This window comes from Diadema setosum, chromosome 20 (genome assembly GCF_964275005.1).
Source record: "Diadema setosum chromosome 20, eeDiaSeto1, whole genome shotgun sequence".
Taxonomy (NCBI): domain Eukaryota; kingdom Metazoa; phylum Echinodermata; class Echinoidea; order Diadematoida; family Diadematidae; genus Diadema; species Diadema setosum.
This window is the reverse complement of record NC_092704.1, coordinates 29,659,174-29,679,465: the sequence shown is the minus strand read 5'-3', so window position 1 is coordinate 29,679,465 and position 20,292 is coordinate 29,659,174. Positions and strand designations below refer to the sequence as shown.

Sequence of the window (20,292 nt, the reverse complement as noted above, 5' to 3'; positions counted from 1 at the left end):
ACAAGGATTGGAACAATCATCCCCCAGCATTCCCACTGATTCCCACTGATCAGCTACTCGCCATCCCCTTTAAGACAAAATCGCACTTTTGCAGTTCTCTGTTGCGTAGGTACTGGCTAGCCAACTCCATAGCAGATAAATCGATAATATGCATCGTAGTATTCAAAGCATGGCGATCCGAGGAAATGTTTCATTTTGAACGATCTTAGAGGATAACAAGACGAAATTCCTCAATTCGAACAAAATACTGACCTCATTTTTCGAAGTAACTTCTGATATTATATTCAATAAAGATGGCATTTAAGGCAGTGAAAGAGGTGTGTTATATGAACACATGTTTTTTACCAGGACATTTTTTTTTTTTTATGTAGCACCTCAAGAACGTTTTATGAAAAGAAAAAAAACAACAAATAGTTTATTATTTCTCGAATCTATATCAACAGTTGCAAAAAGAGAGAAAACCTACAAAGTTGATGAATAAAAAATAAGCAAAACTCGAAGATTAAAGACGTCGGTGATTTTACGTATAGTCACCAGGGGGTTAATTCACCACGTCTTAAAACGTAAGTAAATCTTTAAACGTGTTTTTTGTACTTGTGCGTATCGTACCCCATAACCTTTCGTTCCAAGAGATTAATGTCTATTCATTGCTAATAGCAGCCAAAAGCAGTTGTGCAGGGTATACATTCCGGAGGCTTTTGCAGAATACATGCAGAAGAAGAAGAAAAGGGACAAAAAAGATAGAAGAAGAAGAAGAAGAAGAAGAAGAAGAAGAAGTAGTAGTAGTAGTAGTAGTAGTAGTAGTAGTAGTAGTAGTAGAAGTAGTAGTAGCAGTAGTAGTAGTAGTAGTAGTAGAAGAAGAAGAAGAAGAAGTAGTAGTAATAGTAGTAGTAGTAGTAGTAGTAGTAGTAGTAGTAGTAGTAGTAGTAGTAGTAGTAGTAGTAGTAGTAGTAGTAGAAGAAGAAGAAGAAGAAGAAGAACGTCGTGAATATCTCTGGTAGAAGAAAAGATCAGATTCCCATAATTGTGTGGGCAAATACTTAAATCATTTTATTTCAGCTAACATAAGAGTGACGCCATACTCAGGAATTGTACAATCCATGCTTTTATTTTCTGGTAACGCCAGCATTTGATTTTTTTTTAAACTTTCTGTGTTGAATTATATCGTTTTGATTTGGGTTTTGCTCGATTTTGTTTTTATTATGCACCGTTTGAGAATTTACTTATTGATCTACGAAAGCAAAACACACAGGCACACACACAGGCACACACACACACAATCACACTCACAGTCACACTCAAACACACAGTCACACACCCGCCCACATGCACGTGCACACACCCACAGACACACACACAAAAACAAAAGGTAAAGAGGTTTTACGATGCAAACCCCAAAACCATCTTCATTGCAATGTGTCGCCGTCACGTGAATTTACCACGAAATTGTCAATATTTTATGGTATAGCCCCCCTTAGATTTTAACAGTAAACTTTGACAGGTGTACCATTAATTTGCTTAAACTTGTATTCAAAAATTGTTCTAAAATTTATGAAAACAGACTTTCATGTTGTTCCTCATGTCTTATGTAGACTCCGTGAATTCACGGAAGTCAATGTTCTTTCCCACATTTCTTTCCTATCGCTATAAGTAGCTGGTAGACGCAACTTGATGGATTAAACTTGAATGGCTGCTTGGCGCGTCCTCTTTCAAGGAAATGATGTTTACATCTCCACTTGTGTAGACGTCATGGTGTGTGGTGTTAGACAAGCATATAAAAATCTTTATTAGAGTGGCGCTACATTAAGAGCATGAGGAAAGGTGTATGAATATTCATGAAATGAGTAATCTCCAGGAAAGATGCCAAAAATAAGTCCCGTGAACCCACAAAAGTGAGGATGCCCGGTCTGAATATTGAAAAAACATGATGTAGTTACGAATGACAAGGTGTTATGAGGGCGATTTTTGACCTGTTATGTAGGCATTTTTGAATTGTAGATTTAATATAAAAAGTTATTGCTTTGAAGCAGTTTTTTGACTATTTTTGACGGTTTTCGTCTTATTCAATACTGCTCAGCTTCTACACAGGACAAAAATACCAGATAGCTCTGTAGCTTTGACTTTGGGAACCATGATTGCCTTAAGAGCCGAGTCAGTCCGATAAGTGTCGATTCAGTCCGGCGTGTGTTAGAATCGTGTTGAGCGTGTCCAGCCGATAGGTTCCGACGAGGTTCCGACGATTTAACAGTATCGGTCACAGAGATTTTCTCTCATCGGTCACTCATCGGAAGCAAAGTTTATCGCGCTTCCGGTCACTCATCGAAGTGTATCAAATAGCAGTCCGATGAATCCGACTTGTTTTGGTCGACTATCAGGTCAGTGTCAGACATGTCGGGCGGTGATCCGATGAGGAAAGATCGTTCGATGAGGATCGCGCGCGACCTGTCTGACACTCACCTGATAGTCGACCAACCAAGCCGGATTCATCAGACTGCGATCCGCCTCGATGGGTGGCCGGAAGCAACAAACTTTGCTTCCGATGAGCGACCGATGAGTGAAAATCTCTGCGGAATGGGGGTTAAGCTCTAAGATTAGTTTCTTCATCAGACGATCTTGCCTCATCGGATCACGCCCGACATGTCTGACACTGATTTCATAGTTGGCGGCCAACACAAATCGGATTTATCAGACTTCGATCCGACACACTCCCGTGGGTGGTCGGAAGCAACAAACCTTACTTCCGACGAGTGACAGATGAGAAGGAAAAAAAAAACTCTGTGGAACGGGGTAACGGGGGTATAAACTTAATTTTGTTATTTCCGGGGCTCTTCAAGAATTGATATCACCCTCCGTGAGCCGTGGTGTGAGTCTCTGGAGCTTGTCGGAATAGATTTCATCGGAAATAATCGGAATGCCAATATTTTTGCATTTTGGCGATCAGATGAGGCTCCGGTGGTCACTGCAATGGAGCTTTTCGGGAAGATATACCCTTTCTTTTACCTTTCCATCCATGATAGCTACCATCGAGGATACGTTAAATTGCTTCACGTTCACATGTTAGCCATAGTAAGCTTATGTCAATAAACAATATCTCCTCTTTTCATTTATTTAGTGTTTGTTTATTTTTTATCAGCGCATACGACTCCATGATAAAATCCGAAAGTGTAGTGCACTCTTTGCAACGACATCCCCCACCCCCTCGTTTCATGCATTGCCAAATTTGGAAATAGAAAGTAGGTCTAGAGAGTTTAGCTATACTGGTACATAACTGCCGGTGGTGATATAACCGCTATATAATTATGTACTCTCCACGGTCCATGTACTATATGTAAGATCTTTGTAACTCACGCTGTCTTGTGAGAAAGCTGATCAGTAACTTTTGTCTCAATCGACGTTGAATGCTCCTTATATCCACCACTTTTGTCCATCTTTTTTTTTTAATAATAGGCCTACGTGTTTAATAGTTTTGGGCATCCGTCGCTTCGCACTTGTCGTTAAATGTAGGACTGCCTTCCAATGAAACAATTCTCATTTTGATGACAGTCTCCTGAAGCGTTTTTCTCCGACTGATATAAAACATAGCTGTGCAAGCTTTCTTTTACTGTTGCATGTTATCTTTTATACAACAACGAACATCCTAAGGTTATCTAAAGCAGATATGAAATGAACTCTCAAAATCATTTGTCGATTAGGGTTTCCCGTTCAATGTTTGCAAATAATTATGTTTCATTTGTTTCGAAGCTGAAAGACAAGGTGGATGAGAACATAGAAATGAATGAAATGACATCATCATAAAAGCTTTTTGACGTTTGAACTCGCTTTTGTAAGTTTTGTTTTGTTTTGTTTTGTTTTTCTGTTTCCAGGTTGCCCGGTATTGGTGGTTGTACCCTGGGCCATCTACAGAGGTAGCGAGAAGTCGGCGGGGTAAGAAAATGATTTCTCAATTAAGGTTATGATATAGTTTTGGCCGATATGGAAATTCAAGCTTTAACTTTTTGCAAGATAATCAGAAACAACTTATATGAAATATTTCCAATATCAATTTTTTATTGTCTCCTTTTTTCTAATCTGTTGTTTTTAGTTCTAAAATCAGATTGTCACCATGGTAACCCATGCTTCTTTTGTTACGCTTTAGTTATTTGTCCTGCTTGTTTTAATATTTGAATGTTTGTGTGGGGAATTCTTCCTCTTTTTTTTTTTTGGTGGGGGGGGGGGGGAGGGGGTGGATTCTGGTATGTTCAAAGGCGAAAGTCTATTTCCAATACCTGATGATCCATCTTTAGTCCCATGTCTTCCTACAGGTGTTTTGTTCATGACGCCACGAAGGACTCCAGCTACTGGATTATCAAAGCGCCTGTGATGATCTCTATCTTTGTGAGTCAACCAAAAAAAAAAAAAAAAAAAACCCGGAAAATTTGTGATTTTGAGAGAGCTGTTTAAACTAATGACAGTCGTTTTTACCATAAAAACACTATCCTTATTCTTGTTTGAACTATAAATTTACCCCAACAACCCTGAACTTGCAACTGATTGACAAATTGCCCTACATCGACGTAAATAAGCACTGAATTGATCAGTGTTTTAGTAGTAGCCATGATAAAAAAAAAAGATTCATGGGCGTACATATTTGAGCAGGATTCGAACCTAAACGACCTCCTGATCACCGGACAGGCGTCATTCCCACTAGACCACCGAGCTTTCGCCCCGACAGCAAGGAGTGTTAATTCTAATCCTTATAGCATGCAGCGGGTACTGCGTAATTATTCAAATTCATGTCAATCGGTTGCAATGAAAACATCTCGATGGAAGAATTTCATGAATGTGAAATACCCTGAACTTGCCTTCCATATACAAAATGCATCGCTGGTCGCACAGAAATCAGCGCTGTCTTGTCATCGAATAAAAAAAAATGAGAAGAAAATCAACCAGATACAGCGTGGCTTGCCATAGTCGTGAATTATCGTCGTAATATTCACACTCGTAGAATTTACGTCTCTCGTGTCACTTAAAATCATAATTCATCATCACGGTTCTAGACAAAAATTTCATAAAGTTATGTCGATACTTGCACTTTCGAAGAGACAACGGTAAAGCATATTTACGCTGGCCACGCATAGTTACACGGTGAACTCTCAGAACTTTTGAATGATCTGTGTAAGAAGAATTCCAAAACCTTTTTTTTTTCTTTATATATTATGATTTATCTATTACATCAGACAGTATACTACATAATGTATATATATATATATATATATATATATATATATATATATATATATATATATATATATATAGGCGTACCTGTGTTTTGGTGCCTTGTCTGCTACCGGCGGTTTCACGCTGTCGCGATCCTCAGGCAGACTGACAAAGTGGTGTGTTTCTGTGCTCATGTGGCGCGGTGGATCGGTTTGACGCTTGGATGATTTTTCTTTTTCGGTGTCTGCATTTGGATATGAGCTCGGACCTTTTATTGAGTGCGTTTTTGTTTCGGATGATGATGGCCTTCTCATCGAGGCAGAGGTTGCACAGGCCGCTCCTTCTCAGAGTTAAGTTTGACTTTTTTTGGATGTCCCATGTCAGTGTGAAGTTTACGCGTTTTTCTTTCAGGCTCCAGATGTATTTTGAGAGTTGGGTTTCGTTTTTGTATTTCTCATTCTTGATGGATTTAACATGATTCCTATATCTGTCTTTGAAGGTACCCCCCGCCAGCCCGTAGTAGCACTTTTCCTCGTTGTCATGCTTGACGGTTGCCTTATACACAAGAGCCGTTTCCATGCATCTTCCTCTCAATGGGCATTGGTCTTTTTGGCGGCAGTTGCATTTGGGTTTGGGTTCGGTGTCACGTGACTTGGATTGTTTGATAACTCTTTGGTTGTGGGATTTTATGACTGCATCCATGTTTTTCATGCAGCTGTAGCTCACTTTTACCGTATTCTTATTGAATATTGGGTTCAGCTTGTGCCCTTTGGGAAAATGTTTGTTGATGAGCTTCAGGAATCTACCCCCCACGTTTGTCTTGGTCGCTGCATTATAAGGTGGGTTGAACCATGTGATATTCCTGCTCCTGTTTTTCCTTTTTCTTCTCTTTTCCTCTTCACTCGGTTTGTAGTGCTTGATGTTTTTCTCGTAGCCGCTTTTTTTCAGGGCTTCGTTGTACAGTGGCGCTGCGTTGTGGAATATGTCTTCGTTTGAAGACAATGTCGATATGCGTTTTTCAACGGCTAAGGGTATTTGTGTTAGTGTAGCGGGCGGGTGGTTGGAGTCCCTATTGACGTAGAGGGGGGTGTCGTTTGGTTTTCTGTACGGTTGGAAGGTGCCAGTGTCTAGATTAAGTGTGACATCTAGGTAGTCCACTACCTTGAGGTTGGTTTGGACGGTGATGCGCAGACCTAGCTCATCAAAGACTTTAATGAGGTCTTTTCGCGCCCTATCGGCTCTACTCCCAGAGGCTCTCCTCTTTTCAATCCTCAACAAACTTCGTATTCCCGACGGATATATACCAAACGGATATATATATATATATATATATATATATATATATATATATATATATATATATATATATATACAATATGTATATGATATGATATTATATATGATTATATGATTTCTTAAAATACTTAATCAAATACGTGCACACACACGCAGACAGAATCACATACATTATGCAATAATCGCGAAAACAGAGTTATGTTTTGAAGTTTGAATTTGTATGCCAAGAATTAAGCAAACTACTAAAAAAAAAAAAATAAAGGAAAAAATCAACTTTACTGCACCATTCACAATAGATAGTGCGTAAATGAAATCTATATGATTTGAATTTGGTCTATGAATTTCAAAGCAAGAGCGAAATAGGCATAGGCCTGCTTTGCGAATCCGCGAGACAGCACGCCTATAGGATGACATTCGGCACATGCACGCGATATGTTATGCTCTTTCGCGCAGCCTGAATTTTGCATAATCCGTGGAATCAACTGAAATAGCTTTGTGAATTCCGGGCCACCGTAAATTTGATCAGGGACTCCACCTCCTACAAAATATCACAACTAAAGTCTCACATGGTGACAAATTTAAATTTCCAAGGATGATTTAACATAATAAATCACCAAAATTCATGACAGTGAATACCATCCTGGCAAATAGTGAAGTAACGAAACGCGTCATACATAATGTCTGTTCATCAATCTTCAAAATTTGTCCCATTCGACAACTTCTCGGATGGTTGCGTTATTGTTGTCGTTTTTGTGTTTTTGGTAAGGTTTGCCATAGTTGTATGGTTAATTTCGTTTTGTACAAAAGAGGGGAATATTTTATCAGAACAAATGGGGGCATTGAGACGACAACATCCACAGACTCGTTACAATACTTCTCCATTCTGTCCCGAGACAGCGAAAAGAAAAATGATGCAACATTAACCCGTTCCGTATGGGAACCTATTGACCTGCGTGTTAGTCTATGGGCATTTCAGAATTCAGTACGGAACGGGTTAAAAGAATGGAGTACGTATACTTCGATCTCTTCCCCCTCGCCGATTCAAATGCCAAGCACGCCCGCTGCTGTCGTAAAGCGGTTGCACATAATGACCACAAAGCTCCACGCAGTCTCCGACTATGTTGTAATAAAGCAAGATTACCGACGTATTCACATTCATGAGATGTATTTCTGTCCCAAAGGCCCTTCTATAAGTTATCTATCTTCCCGACTTCGTTTAATTGCATTTACAAAGTTCCAAGTTTGCCTTGCCTTCATTAGTTAATACTTGGTCAGAGAATATGCTATAAAGGCAAGCATCGAGCTTTTGTGTTTGCCGTCCCATAACCTTTCGAAAATTAGCGTGCATGAAATTTGAGTGTAGATTAAAGCTAATCTAATTTCTTGGTAGTTATTTTCAGTGCGGGGCTGATTTAACCCCACTTATGAAAGCTTATGAAGAAAACAAGACGGAAACTGGAATAGCGGACATGCAATGTCTACGAAAGTCAGCCATCTCAAGGCACGCCAAATCGGATTATTAAATTTGCGTCTAAGACATGCTAAAATTCAAATGGTATCATTACTAGGATTTTTGCCTCTGTTGCCTTCGCTCTATCTCTTGAATGTTCTTCTTAAGCCATTCCCATAGGATGAACTTGATAGGAAGTAGGTATTGAATGGGTAACTGGAAAGGGGGGAAAAAAGATAACTGATAAAAAGTACTTTGCAGTCTTCCAGCTCCGCAAGTTATTAAATTGGGTCAGAAAGTCTTCCGTTATTATGACGTCAATTGCCAGACGTATCAATCCCTCCCTTGTCAATCTTATATAGCCATTGCGAGAGACCAAAAGGTATCTGAACATGGCTAACTTGATACAAAGAGGTCTTTTATCTTAGAATTACCCCCTAAAATCCTCAAAAAATCCTCACAGAAGATGACGAGAAAAGATTTGAAAGGAAGCTCAATGATATACAAATAACCATCGAAGAAAAGTCCTCTTAATACCAAGGGATGCGAGCACAGACCAGAAAATAGAGGAAGAGACAATCAAAATATTAATACACAAAACCTCGGGATGCTTACAGAAAACAAATAATCGCTAAGTACGAGGAAAACAGGTTATTGAAGGTAAAGGAATAAGAAGCTACACATCTGGCCCTCTTGCAGAGAGAGAAAGACGGGGGGGGGGGGGAGGATGCGGAAAGAGGAAGATGCAAAAACAGAAAGAGAAAATAATCTTTTAATGCTGACATTTTTTTTTCTTCATTGCAATAATCTAGTCGGTAGCCCTCACAAGCTTAAAAAAAAAAAGATTATATTTTTGGGTATTCAGATCGTATCCCCTCTTTTTGTCCCCTCGAACGTCTTAGTGCATTACGTCATTTGTGCTTCGCCAAATCCTTTCGCGGATCAGCGAAGGCCCCCACCCAATCATAGCCAAGGGCGAGACAACTGTATACCATACCAATGACCTTTTGTATCTTAAGGACAGTAGTCCATTTGAGGCTAAACTAAGCAGATTCACCAAGGATCTGTTTTCGGGGAAATTGAGAAGACATAATCTGGGAGTATAGTTGATACAGATACTAGCAGTCGAAAGAAGAATTTAAATTTCAATAAGTATAATTTCCATTGGAAAAAAAATGGGTAGGAAACTCTAAAACAATCAAGATAAGAGGGTCATTTCTGATCATTGTTACCCAAGCTTTCCTTACATCTTAAAGGGATATTGATAAAATTAGATATAGGATTATATATCTTGAAAGCACCGCTCTCAGAAACAGCTGTGTTTTGATGACGAGTGACCTCGTATAGATCAAATATAAGAGCCTGCTTTCAGCGTACTAAAAAAACCCCAAACAAACAAACAAACAAACAAACAAACAAACAAATGTCAATAATCATAATTGTAAATAAATGAACGAATGGATTAATATATATATATATATTATATACATGTATATGAAGACATAAATACGTGTGTGAGTGGGAGTTTGTGTATGTGTTTACAATACTGGAGAAAAAAAAACTGAATACTAAAATACATGTGTTTGTGTGTGGAAAAACAAAAGAAATGAAAATGACAAATTAATTCAATACAATGAAGCTCCCGAGGGGAGGAAAAATATAGGGACGTAAAACAGACAATAAATGAATTAGGGCCAAGGTTCTTGAATACTATCACAGATAGGAATAACCTAGTTCTGACTGAGTGCGATCTTGTTTGTCTGTATTTCCATCAATCTACCTACACTGACTCAAAAGTATGAACAAAATAAACTTTTATCTGATAGTCAAATACTGCGTTCTGTATCGGTCATTTCGAGAGAAGTTCTGTTAATTATTGTTATGATATAATTGAAATGAGTTGATGTCATTTTCATATCTTGCCATGGCGACATCATACGGCACATTAGATCGTTCGAAGTTCTGAAGGTTGTCAGCTGTAACAAGGTAGAATTCAATTTCAATTCAAATTCAATTTATTCTTTTTTTTCAATATCTTTTCTTGTTCCTGCAGGTCAATTTTGTGCTGTTTCTTCGGATCTTGTGCGTCCTAGCTACCAAGCTGCGAGCAAGCAATGCGGCAGAAGCGAGAACGTACAGGTATTTTTTCATTACTCGCATGACCCCCACACCTGCCATTAACCCTGGGTATGTGGTCCTCTTTTGTATCTTTCTTCCTCTCTTTCATATTTCTGTCTTTAACCTATACACATACCACGCACACAACGCACACACATACACACGCACACACGCATGCACACAAGGCACATCTACGCAGTCTTGGTCGCATTTTTTTCCAAGTCTCTCTTCTTCCTTCGGTATCTTTTCCAATATATTTGTCTGGCAAAAAGGACTCCATTAATTCTCCCCATCCGTCCATCTCTCCGTCGTTCTCTCCTCTCTCTCCCTGTCTCTCTCTCTCTCTCTCTCACACACATACTCTCTTTCTCTCCCTCTATCTATCATATATCTATCATCTATCTATCTATCTATCTATCTATCTATCTATCATCCATCTATTTCTGTCTCTCTCTTTTCATTTTTATTCATATTTCTCCATATGCATGTCTCCATGGGATTCTTTTTGTACAGTCCGTCTTCCAGTATTCCGCATTTTGTTTTCTCTTTTGCCTTTCTGTCTATCTCTGTCTTTTTTTGTTGACCTTTTCTTCTTCTGTTCAGTACTTTTGTTATAAACCCTTCCCCTATATTTGTTACCTCTTAATATAAAACATATTTTGTTACATTCCGTTTCTATCCAATACTGTCTAAAGAAGATTGACGGAAAAGTGTACTGGTGCGACAAGATATAATCGTTTGTCATTAGTATAAGGTGTGGTTGTATACTTAGATGGCTTTTCAAATTAAGTCAAATCAAGTGGATCTTTATTTTAAAAATCCAGATGAATTTCTGGAGTTTGACTGCTGAACATTAAACAAACTAGATAAGAATCATGAAAACACGAAGCTTGGTGTTTTCACCAAATCATCGAATGAGCCACAATAGCATGAAGTACAATTTGGACAATGTCATCACCCTACAGTCCCCGAATATTTTTGCGCATAAAAACGTTGTGAGATCTCCTTGGAATGGTCTGCAATATTATAATCCAAAATGCCCTTACGTCTTTCTTCTATACTGTACCTTTTGTTGTAATTGCGTCAGTAGGGGTATTCTTTCTTGTTTGTTTGTTTGTTTTCATGAGGAGGTGAGGGTATCTATTACTAATTTAGATAATGACATCTTTCCTGTCTTCTTCTTTTTCCTCTTCTCATCCTCCTTCTTCTATCTTGTTTTTATTTTTGTTTTAAACTTAGTATTTGTCTTCTCTCTCTATTTCCCCCGGTTTCTTCGTACCCGAATACCTCATTTCAACCTCTTCTCCTGCCTCTCTTCATTAATCTAGGCTCCAAAGAAAGGGAAGAGATTATTCTCTTTTTTTTTTCTTCCTCTCGTAATGAAAACGGAAATAGACGATTGAGAAAAGCTCCGTCTAGCCAAGAGGAGAACAGAATTTCTAGGCTTCAAAGCGCCGTCCCATTCGTTCATCAATTCAAATTGGATTCATCTTTGGAATGAGGTCGAAATGGGGCTGGGTGTCGAGGGCCGAATTCTCAGAAGACACTCGCGAGTGTCATAAAAAAAAAGAAAATGAACGGACTTGGGAATGTGAAGCTTGTACGTCATTTCTAGCTCACTACTCCCAATCGGATGGGACGTGTGTCAATTCCGTCTTTTCTCAATTATTTTGAGAGTTGATACCAAATCTTACTTTGTATTCCTTCTTCAGTCCCATTACTGAGTTAACTACCTAATCTTAAACTTAATTAATCCTAAGTCTTTGTCTTAAAATAGAATTCAGTCTCTATCATAATAAAATCGGCGGTACGCTAACCGACGAACCTTAATTATAAATCATGTTATAACATAAAGGCTGTTACTTCGCAACGATAAATCACACAATAACTTTCAGTCAGAATACAAGAAAAAGTTATTCAGTTACTCTTTAAGCTACCCCAAAACAACAATAAAAACAACAGCCAAACACAATGTTAGACCGTTCATGATTATGTGAAAAGATTTTCTAGCTCCTTCTCTCAAATGAATCCCAGAACTTATTGAGTGTTCCGCGAGATGTGTGAACTACATAACGATATCGTGCGGCATTATCTTTAAAAATACAACAACATCCCCTTAACCATGAACCTCGTTACAGAATCCACATACAAATTTGTGCATCGAGATATAGTAATATCCTTGGTGCAGATCATTCCTCGCGCGCCTTAAAAAAGGGGGTGGAAAAAAAAAAACAACAACAAAATAATGTGTCGGAGAGGATTTGAAACGACGCATCTTTTAGATGATTTCATGTTCGGTGCTGGTGATTAGTTTGTGCTTGAAAACTTGAAATCAGTCGGTGTTTAAAGAAGTTAGCCACAAGCCCGTGAACTGTTCCGATGGCCAGAGTGCCGGGCCCGGTGTTGAATGTCTCCCGCGGAACCGAGCTGCATGTTGTCGTGCTGGTGATTTGCATGTTGTTGGTGTTGTTGTTGTTTGTTGTTGTTTGTTGTTTTGTATTCCCCTTTGGCCAGCTCCAGTCCGTATAGGGATTAACATAATTGTCACTCCAAATTTCATGATGTTGGCGTTATACGACCATGTCGTATAAGACCCACACATATCAAGTAATTGCCTAACACATGCTAATGCAATATTCCTCATGGGACGGGAACAGTCTAGACATGACTGTATTATAAATCATCGTTGCCTGATGGACACTATTATGCTTTTGTTCTTCCTCGTTATTTGTCTAAACCGAGCCATTTGTGGATAAATCTTGTTAACACGTTTTTGGACATGAGCCAAGTGCATTCAACTGCTGTGGTGTTCTTTTCTGGTCGTGCAATATTCCATTGCGATCGCGCGATGTTGGCTGTGGTGGTGAAGAAAACAAGAGTGTTGGGGTATCGATAGAGATGATCGGTAATCGTGTTCGTTTGCCATCAGTGTTGTAGCTCGATTTAACGCAGTTATTTCGGAGAAAGCACAGGTATGGACTCCAGCATCCGAATAAGTAAAATGGCATACATTACACGCGAGTGTGAGCAGCGAAATAGTATCCAGTGTTCTAAAGGATGTAGACGCGCCTTATATAGATAGATAGATAGATAGATGGATAGATGGATAGATGGATAGATAGATAGATAGATAGATAGATAGATGATAGATAGATAGATAAATAGATTGATGGCTGGATAGATAGATAGATAGATGGATGGATGGATAGATACATGTAGATAGATAGATAGATGGATGGATAGATAGATAGAAGATTTAGAAAGAAAAATAAAACGAAAGGGAGAGAAAGGGAAAGAAAGATAGACGTATAGATAGCTTGAGAAAGAACAAAAGAGAAAAGGGGAGAGAGAGAGGGAGAGAGGAACAGTGCAGCAGTGTAAGATTTGTAAAATTAGCTACGCTTCTTCAAATTCGTTAAATTCTTCCGTCGAGATGTTTTCATTGCAACTGATTGACGCCTGTTAATACTATAATTATTTTAGAAGTTTGGCGTCTTGGTATACTTTCCCTGTCGGGTTCATCGATCAATTGAGGTAAACAACGACATCACTTGATCCCTAACCTTCAATTCCGTTAAGCTCTCTAAGAGAAACTCTGTAAGAGGTTTTTTTTTTTGTCTAATTCATTGATTTATTTCATTTCATTCATTTATTTTACTTTTTTGTGTTTAATAGTTTACTCATCTCTTGGAAGATATTAATAGATCAACAGTCCATCTCAAAAGAGTTCAATCCATGCAAATATCATAATTACGAGTGATACCGACAAGGCTTTAATATCAAAATTTACCAACAATATGGTCAGATTAAGATAAGTGACTGAGGAAAGTATTGAAATCAAAATGCTGTCAAAATCATTACAGTAAAACAAGGGGAATATATTGAAATACAAACAGGACTCAGGGGGGAAAACATACGAATGAAAGCAGCTGTAATCAAGCTGTCGATTCTATGGGTGCCAATGATACCAATACAGGACTTATGACTTTCTACTAACATGAAATGGTGTGAATGCCCGCCACAAGTCAAGAGTTGACTTAGAAGCGGGAAAATTACCATTATCGGAAGCGACATTACTGATATTGATTGCAATGTGTTATCAATAATTCATAGTCACACATCTTTGACGGATACTTGTGATGGTTTCCGGGACTTGAACATTAATGTCGAATGAGAAAATGTACTCAAAATGTACATCATGCACGGAATATTTGAAATTGAATAAAAACAAAAACCGAAGACAAATCCCGTTTCTTGTAGACCAAGACAGTTTTTAATGGTTACTTTATCTGATATGTGCGACTACCCATTTATCTACGGATGCCAATGAGTAAACTGTGCACAAATTCCAAAAACTTAATAAACAGGAGATTAATGTGGCAGTCAGAGGGTTAATATCCCGATCAAGGGGAGGCAAGATTTTGATTGGAATTTATTTCACGTTGCAACCCAGATTTTTCGCACATTTTGATCTAGATTGCCATTGATAAATAAAGCATCGCGACACCAAGCCACAGCGGGAGAGTCTCACTGGGTTAGGCCTATTTTGACGCAGCGAAGGATGACCATAAATCACAAAATGATCTGATTATTATTTTATCACCAGGAAACTATAGAAACATCATTAATCCCCCGGTGTTAATTCGTCTGCGTCGCCGAGGAAATAAAATGAGCAGGTCAACGTGTTTGTAATATTGTTTCCTGAAAGTGGATACAGTGTTATAGACCTACCTTACAAGTCTTAACATGTATTATGCTGACGATAGTATATCAGTTTGGTATTTAAGGAAATACAAAATTATTGAATCTTAATGCAATTTGCCAGTGCCTTACAATGAATGATAACTGAGCCTGCAGTTATATTTTCTGACTTGATCACAGATGAATATTCAATATTTTTTGTACAACTTTCCCAATGCAAAAAGGAGAGAGAGGGAGAGAATGTATGTGTGTGTCATCGTGTGTGTGTGTGTGTGTGTATGTGTGCGTGTGAATGACAGAGGAGAGAGAGGGAGATAGGAGAGAAAAAGAGAGAGATGAGAAAAGATAATAGATAAGAATGAAATCAAAGAGCAAAGACGGGAGTACACTTAAAAACGAAGTCACACTTACCAATGACAAGGCTGAATGACGCGAATAAATGGCGTTCATTAATTTAATGTAGGAAATACATCAACCACAACCCCAACCCCACACTCCCAAAAAATTGCTATGCACTGATGATATGTGTATGCATGCAAACAGATCACATTTTCCAGAAACGGACGATGAAATCGAATTGAATTGAAGAACGATTCTTGTGAACATGTTGAATGAAAGAAAGGATCCATAATGCTAGAGATTTAAGTAAAATTTATTATGAACCTTGTGAGGTGGTGCTTATTGACGCATCAATGGTACATCTTGCAGACAAACAACAGCACTCCACTACGATTCACTATGAACAGTCGTGGGACTACAATAGATAGTTTTCTTATTACACGATGATGTCACACATCCATTGATACATGCGTATCCGTTTCGCTTTTCTTTCTCCCTCGGTGCAAAGTATTAAGTTTACCTGATGACTACAATATCTTGATGACAATAATACTGTCGGCGATGCAGTGTTTTAAAAATACCAACATTTCTTTCTTTTTTTTTCCAATTTACACTGTATCTTCTTTTTTTTGTACCTGATCCTTTTCCATCTTCATCAAAGTACTGGTATCCATAGGTGCAATCAGTCGACAGTATCTGAAACATAGTTATCAGATGTGGCAATATGAAGAATTGGTATTTCTGTACTTAACTTTTCCGGCTTTCTTCGGGATTCTTGTTTGATTTTTCGAGAGCTAATGGTGTCCTTCAATCACAAAAACGTGATCTGTTTTTAATCCTCGTGGAAATTTACATTACAACCAAAATTACACGAACTTTTTAACTTTTGAAAGAGGCAATCCCAGTAAGTTTCATTTTTTTTCTGTTCAGGTAAATGCCAACACAGTATTAATCTATGCAACGGCGGTCTTATTCTTGTTTCGCCAAGATTACCCCTTTTATTTCACATCATTTCATTTCATTTCATTTCATTTCATTTCCATTTTATTTCATTTCATTTTATTTCATATCTCTTCACTTTATTTCACTTCAATTCACATCATTTCATTTCATTTCACTTCACTTCACCTAATTTCATTTCATTTCATTTCATTTCATTTCATTTCATCTTATTTTATTTTGGTTATATATCAATTTCCAACAACACAAACCATTTACATACACATCGTTACACAAAATCAATAATCTATTCTAACAAAGAACCCTAGCGCCCTTATTCCCATTCTTAATCCTAAAAACACTTCTGGTATCCTATAAATCTATGTTGTACTCATCTTCTCATTGCAGTAAACTGGCCAAATCCACCTTAATCCTCATCCCGCTCTTCGGCGTCTACTACATCGTCACGGCCGGTCTACACGCATCCAACGACACTACCATGATCCACATCAGAGTGTACTTCGAGCTCATAATCTCCTCGTTTCAGGTACGCCATGACGTCATTTATCGATTGTTTGTTTGTTTGTTTGTTTGTGTGTTTGTTTGTGCGTGTGTGTGTGTGTGTGTGTGTCTTTCTTTTTTTTGGGGGGGGGGGTGGTAAAGAGGGGGATACTGTGCTTTAATGGCTCTTGACTTTTACGCAAAGGACGGTCGTGAGTTCGAATCCAGTCAGATGCTTAGTCCCTAGAGAAAGGTGTTTTCACTCGCACTGTCCATGTTGACCCTGGGCCCTGTTCCATAAAGCTGTTCGTAAAGTTAAGCACGACTTTACGAACGACTTAAATATGGCAAGTTAATTCGGTAATAATGATTATTTAGGCAGTAAAAAGAAGCGTTTATAATGATGATGATTGGTGGTTTGGTTGGTTTTATGGTTGTTCTGCCATAGCCATCATCACCATCATCACCATCGTCGTCATCATCGTCATCATCATTGTCATCACCCCAGCATAGCCAGATACATCATAGACGGAGCTGATGAAAATGATGTTGAAAGATATTAGGAGAAAATCCACCGTCTGTGCTTTAATCAATGGTAAACCATTCGTGATACTAATGTAGAATCCGGCGCCATGCATTTCATTAAAAAAAAAGAAAAAGAAGAAGGAAGATGAAGATTCTGCTTAAAGGTATAAGTAGTAGGCCACAAGTAATGCTCTCAAGGTATAATAGGGAGCTTTAGATTTTAGACGCGCGGACGTTCAAAGAGAAAAAAAAAAACATGATCTGAGCGTGCGCAGTAACTTGATCCGCGCTACTGCGCACGCTCAGATCATGTTTTTTTTCTCTTTGAACGTCCGCGCGTCTAAAATCTAAAGCTCCCTAATAATGATTAGAAGGAAAGGAAGAAGCACCAATACCACTGATCACTGACTGCTGTTTAAATCTTTACACAATAACATAATATGTACAATTTTCTCTCCCTTATCGACTATGCAGGGATTTCTACTAGCTATTCTCTACTGCTTCATGAACGGCGAAGTGAAGAACGAGATCAAACGGAAATGGCGCCTGCACCTGCTGAACAGAACGCTCAGTACGCACAGAACATTGCGCAACGGACAGTCTCGCTCGTCTTGTTCTACGCCACCGCGCAAGGATTCCATGAAGAAGGACTCCGTGCTGGAGACCAGTCTGGCGACGAGGTCTACTACGCTGGGCGACCGCTTCTACGCGCTGCGCAAACAGTTTTCGCGGGGCGACTCCTCAAATGGTCACGTGGGCAACGGCTCGCTGGGAAACAGCATGGTGCTCCCGGACCCGTATGAGCCACGCCCAACGCCCGATGGGGCCGCCGATAAGAACAGCCTCTATGACGACCATCCGCCGAACTTTGACGAGAACGAGCAGGACGAAGAGGCCAATGAGACGACAAAAATCGACATCAAGATCGAGGAACCATCCGACGTCACACCGGACTTGGACGCGGAAGACCGGTTGCCCGTTGTCGATGGCACGGAAGACAAGAGCGACGTCTTCGAAGACGAGGTCGAAGACGAAATGGATGATTGCGAACGTGGAAACGTGGCTAGCGATGACGATGGAGCTAATGAGAATGAGAAAAGACAAACGCTGAGCAACATTGAAACGGAGGTGTGAGAAGTGCAGCCGACATGCGCCCACACTCAGACACTCAAAGAGACCTTATTATGTTGTATAAGATTATCCGATCTTTCATTCGTGCATCTGACGTTATATCATCCGTTCGAAAAGCCTGACTGATAGCGTGTGAAGCCAAGAGAAATTGAGCTCGACAAACTTACGATTGCAGTTCTTGAATCTTGTTGTCAGGTTCTCGATCTGCGAGCACGTGAAAATCTAATTCACACGAGCAGAGCTCAAGTTTCGGTGTCTCTGTATCACACACATCGTAAATCCTTGGCAGCGAGAGCGTGACGACGTTCGAGTACATGATATATCACCCTTTTTTTGACGCCTTCTATGAGTCTTTTTCCTCATGAATTCATGACTTATTCATTGATATAGAGGATCCCATGTAGCTCCATCGTACAGCAAATGATTCATCGAATGAAAGTACGATGTACTAAACTCGCTTCCCTCAGATATCATGGGGAGAAAACCTTTTATGTGCTTCGCGAAGAAGTGTTGTGAGGCTAAACCATTTCCCGATTATCGCCTCCTCTATCCCGGCAGATTTTACAGCCAGTTTATCAAACACAGACTTACTTCTTGACGACAATGATAATCAAGCAAAATTTGAAAGTGTTATCATAGAACATAATTTCGTGAAAAGCAGACAGGGAAGGAAAATACAAGGAAGGTTTTTCTTTTCTTGTTATCCGCTGGTTTTTTTTTTCTGTCCTGTCTGCTCGTGATTTCTCTTTTAAAGACATTATTTCCTCTAAATACTGATCTCAAACATATTGAGTTTATCTAAATTTGTGTATAAAGTCAATGATATATCTATGCTTGCTTGAAAATTAATTACCTTGAATTCTGGTTGAGGTTAAAAGGGGCATGAACAACTAACACCTTTTCAATCGTTCTTTGTTAAAAAGAATTATGGCTGAATCGCTGCAATGTTATATACATTTTGTAATAATTTGAATGTAATGGTATCAATGTAGCGAAAGAATTTCAGCATTGAAGAACAAAAAAAAAAATCACTTCAAGACATTATTTTGCCCTTGTCAATATGGAACGTCAGGTCCTTTTCTTTATTTTTTTTCTGCTGGGCGCGGTAGGGTAGAACCAACAGCTACTAATCAGCAAAGTACCATTCCCTATGGACCCACGAATAAGTGCCCTTCTAGATCTAAAGGTGTATGTTCAGCCATCAAATTGGCAGAACTGAGCGTAGCAACACATTTGCGCCTACTCTCCATCGTTTTGAGTGTACACATTGTATGATAATCAGTATAAATGTCGACGTAACGGCAGAGGTTCGATTATAATTGTGTGTGTGTGTATGTAATCGTACTGTGCTGTGTTGTTATGGTTACAACTGTTTGTCATCTTATGCTGTCCTCGCGGAGACACCGTATGCGCTGGTGCGCTGGCAAACGACAACAAAGAAGCTTTTGAAGGGGGATCGTACTTTCACGAGTCCCGATTTTCACCACTAATGTGTCTTCAGTTTTCCGTAATTTTCTCGGAGATGCTTGAGAGGAAGAGGGTCTCCTTTTTACTCTCCTCGAGACGATTCACACAGGACGATCCGATCACTGTGAATCCTCAGCTGCATCCTATTAACAAACACGCATGTTAATGATTGAATCAAAGAAGAAAAATGGCGTCTAATTTTGCAGAGGTGTTCTTCTGAGAAAGTGCAATGTGGTGAGACAGAAGATATGAGAATGTTACATAAAGTATAATGTGATTAGAAATTGGCTTTCGACTGGGTCTCGAAGGACGTCTTCTGTTTTCCTGAGGAGTGACGGTAAAGCGAATTAAAAGCCGATTGAAACATGACTATTATGTATAGTTAATATGTTCACCATGTTTTAATCCGCTTTGCAAGAGAAGAACACTCACCCAAGATAATCACGAAATGGCTCATCGGCATTTTATCTTCAGTTTTTGAGCCATTTCGGGTTCTTGTAAATACCATATCCTCTTCATTCCTCTCTCTCTCTTTCTCTTGAGACTGAATACTGTGTCCAGTGTCAGCAGTCTATCGTTAAATGGTCGTCATCTTTTGGTTTGATGGACAGTGGTGATCACGTGGTGGT

The 20,292-nt window shown here is 39.1% G+C and overlaps 1 protein-coding gene across 1 annotated transcript in view; it reads left to right on the top strand.

Moving 5' to 3' along the window:
- The window catches only part of LOC140243595 (vasoactive intestinal polypeptide receptor 1-like), a 118,295-nt gene extending 100,096 nt beyond the window's left edge, over nucleotides 1–18,199 (top strand). The window contains exons 8-12 of the mRNA XM_072323260.1: nucleotides 3,864–3,924; nucleotides 4,302–4,374; nucleotides 9,996–10,081; nucleotides 16,448–16,586; nucleotides 17,540–18,199. Coding sequence (XP_072179361.1) covers nucleotides 3,864–3,924; nucleotides 4,302–4,374; nucleotides 9,996–10,081; nucleotides 16,448–16,586; nucleotides 17,540–18,199 — 1,019 coding nt within the window. The remainder of the gene's footprint in view (nucleotides 1–3,863; nucleotides 3,925–4,301; nucleotides 4,375–9,995; nucleotides 10,082–16,447; nucleotides 16,587–17,539) is intronic.
- Nucleotides 18,200–20,292: the final 2,093 nt, after the last annotated feature.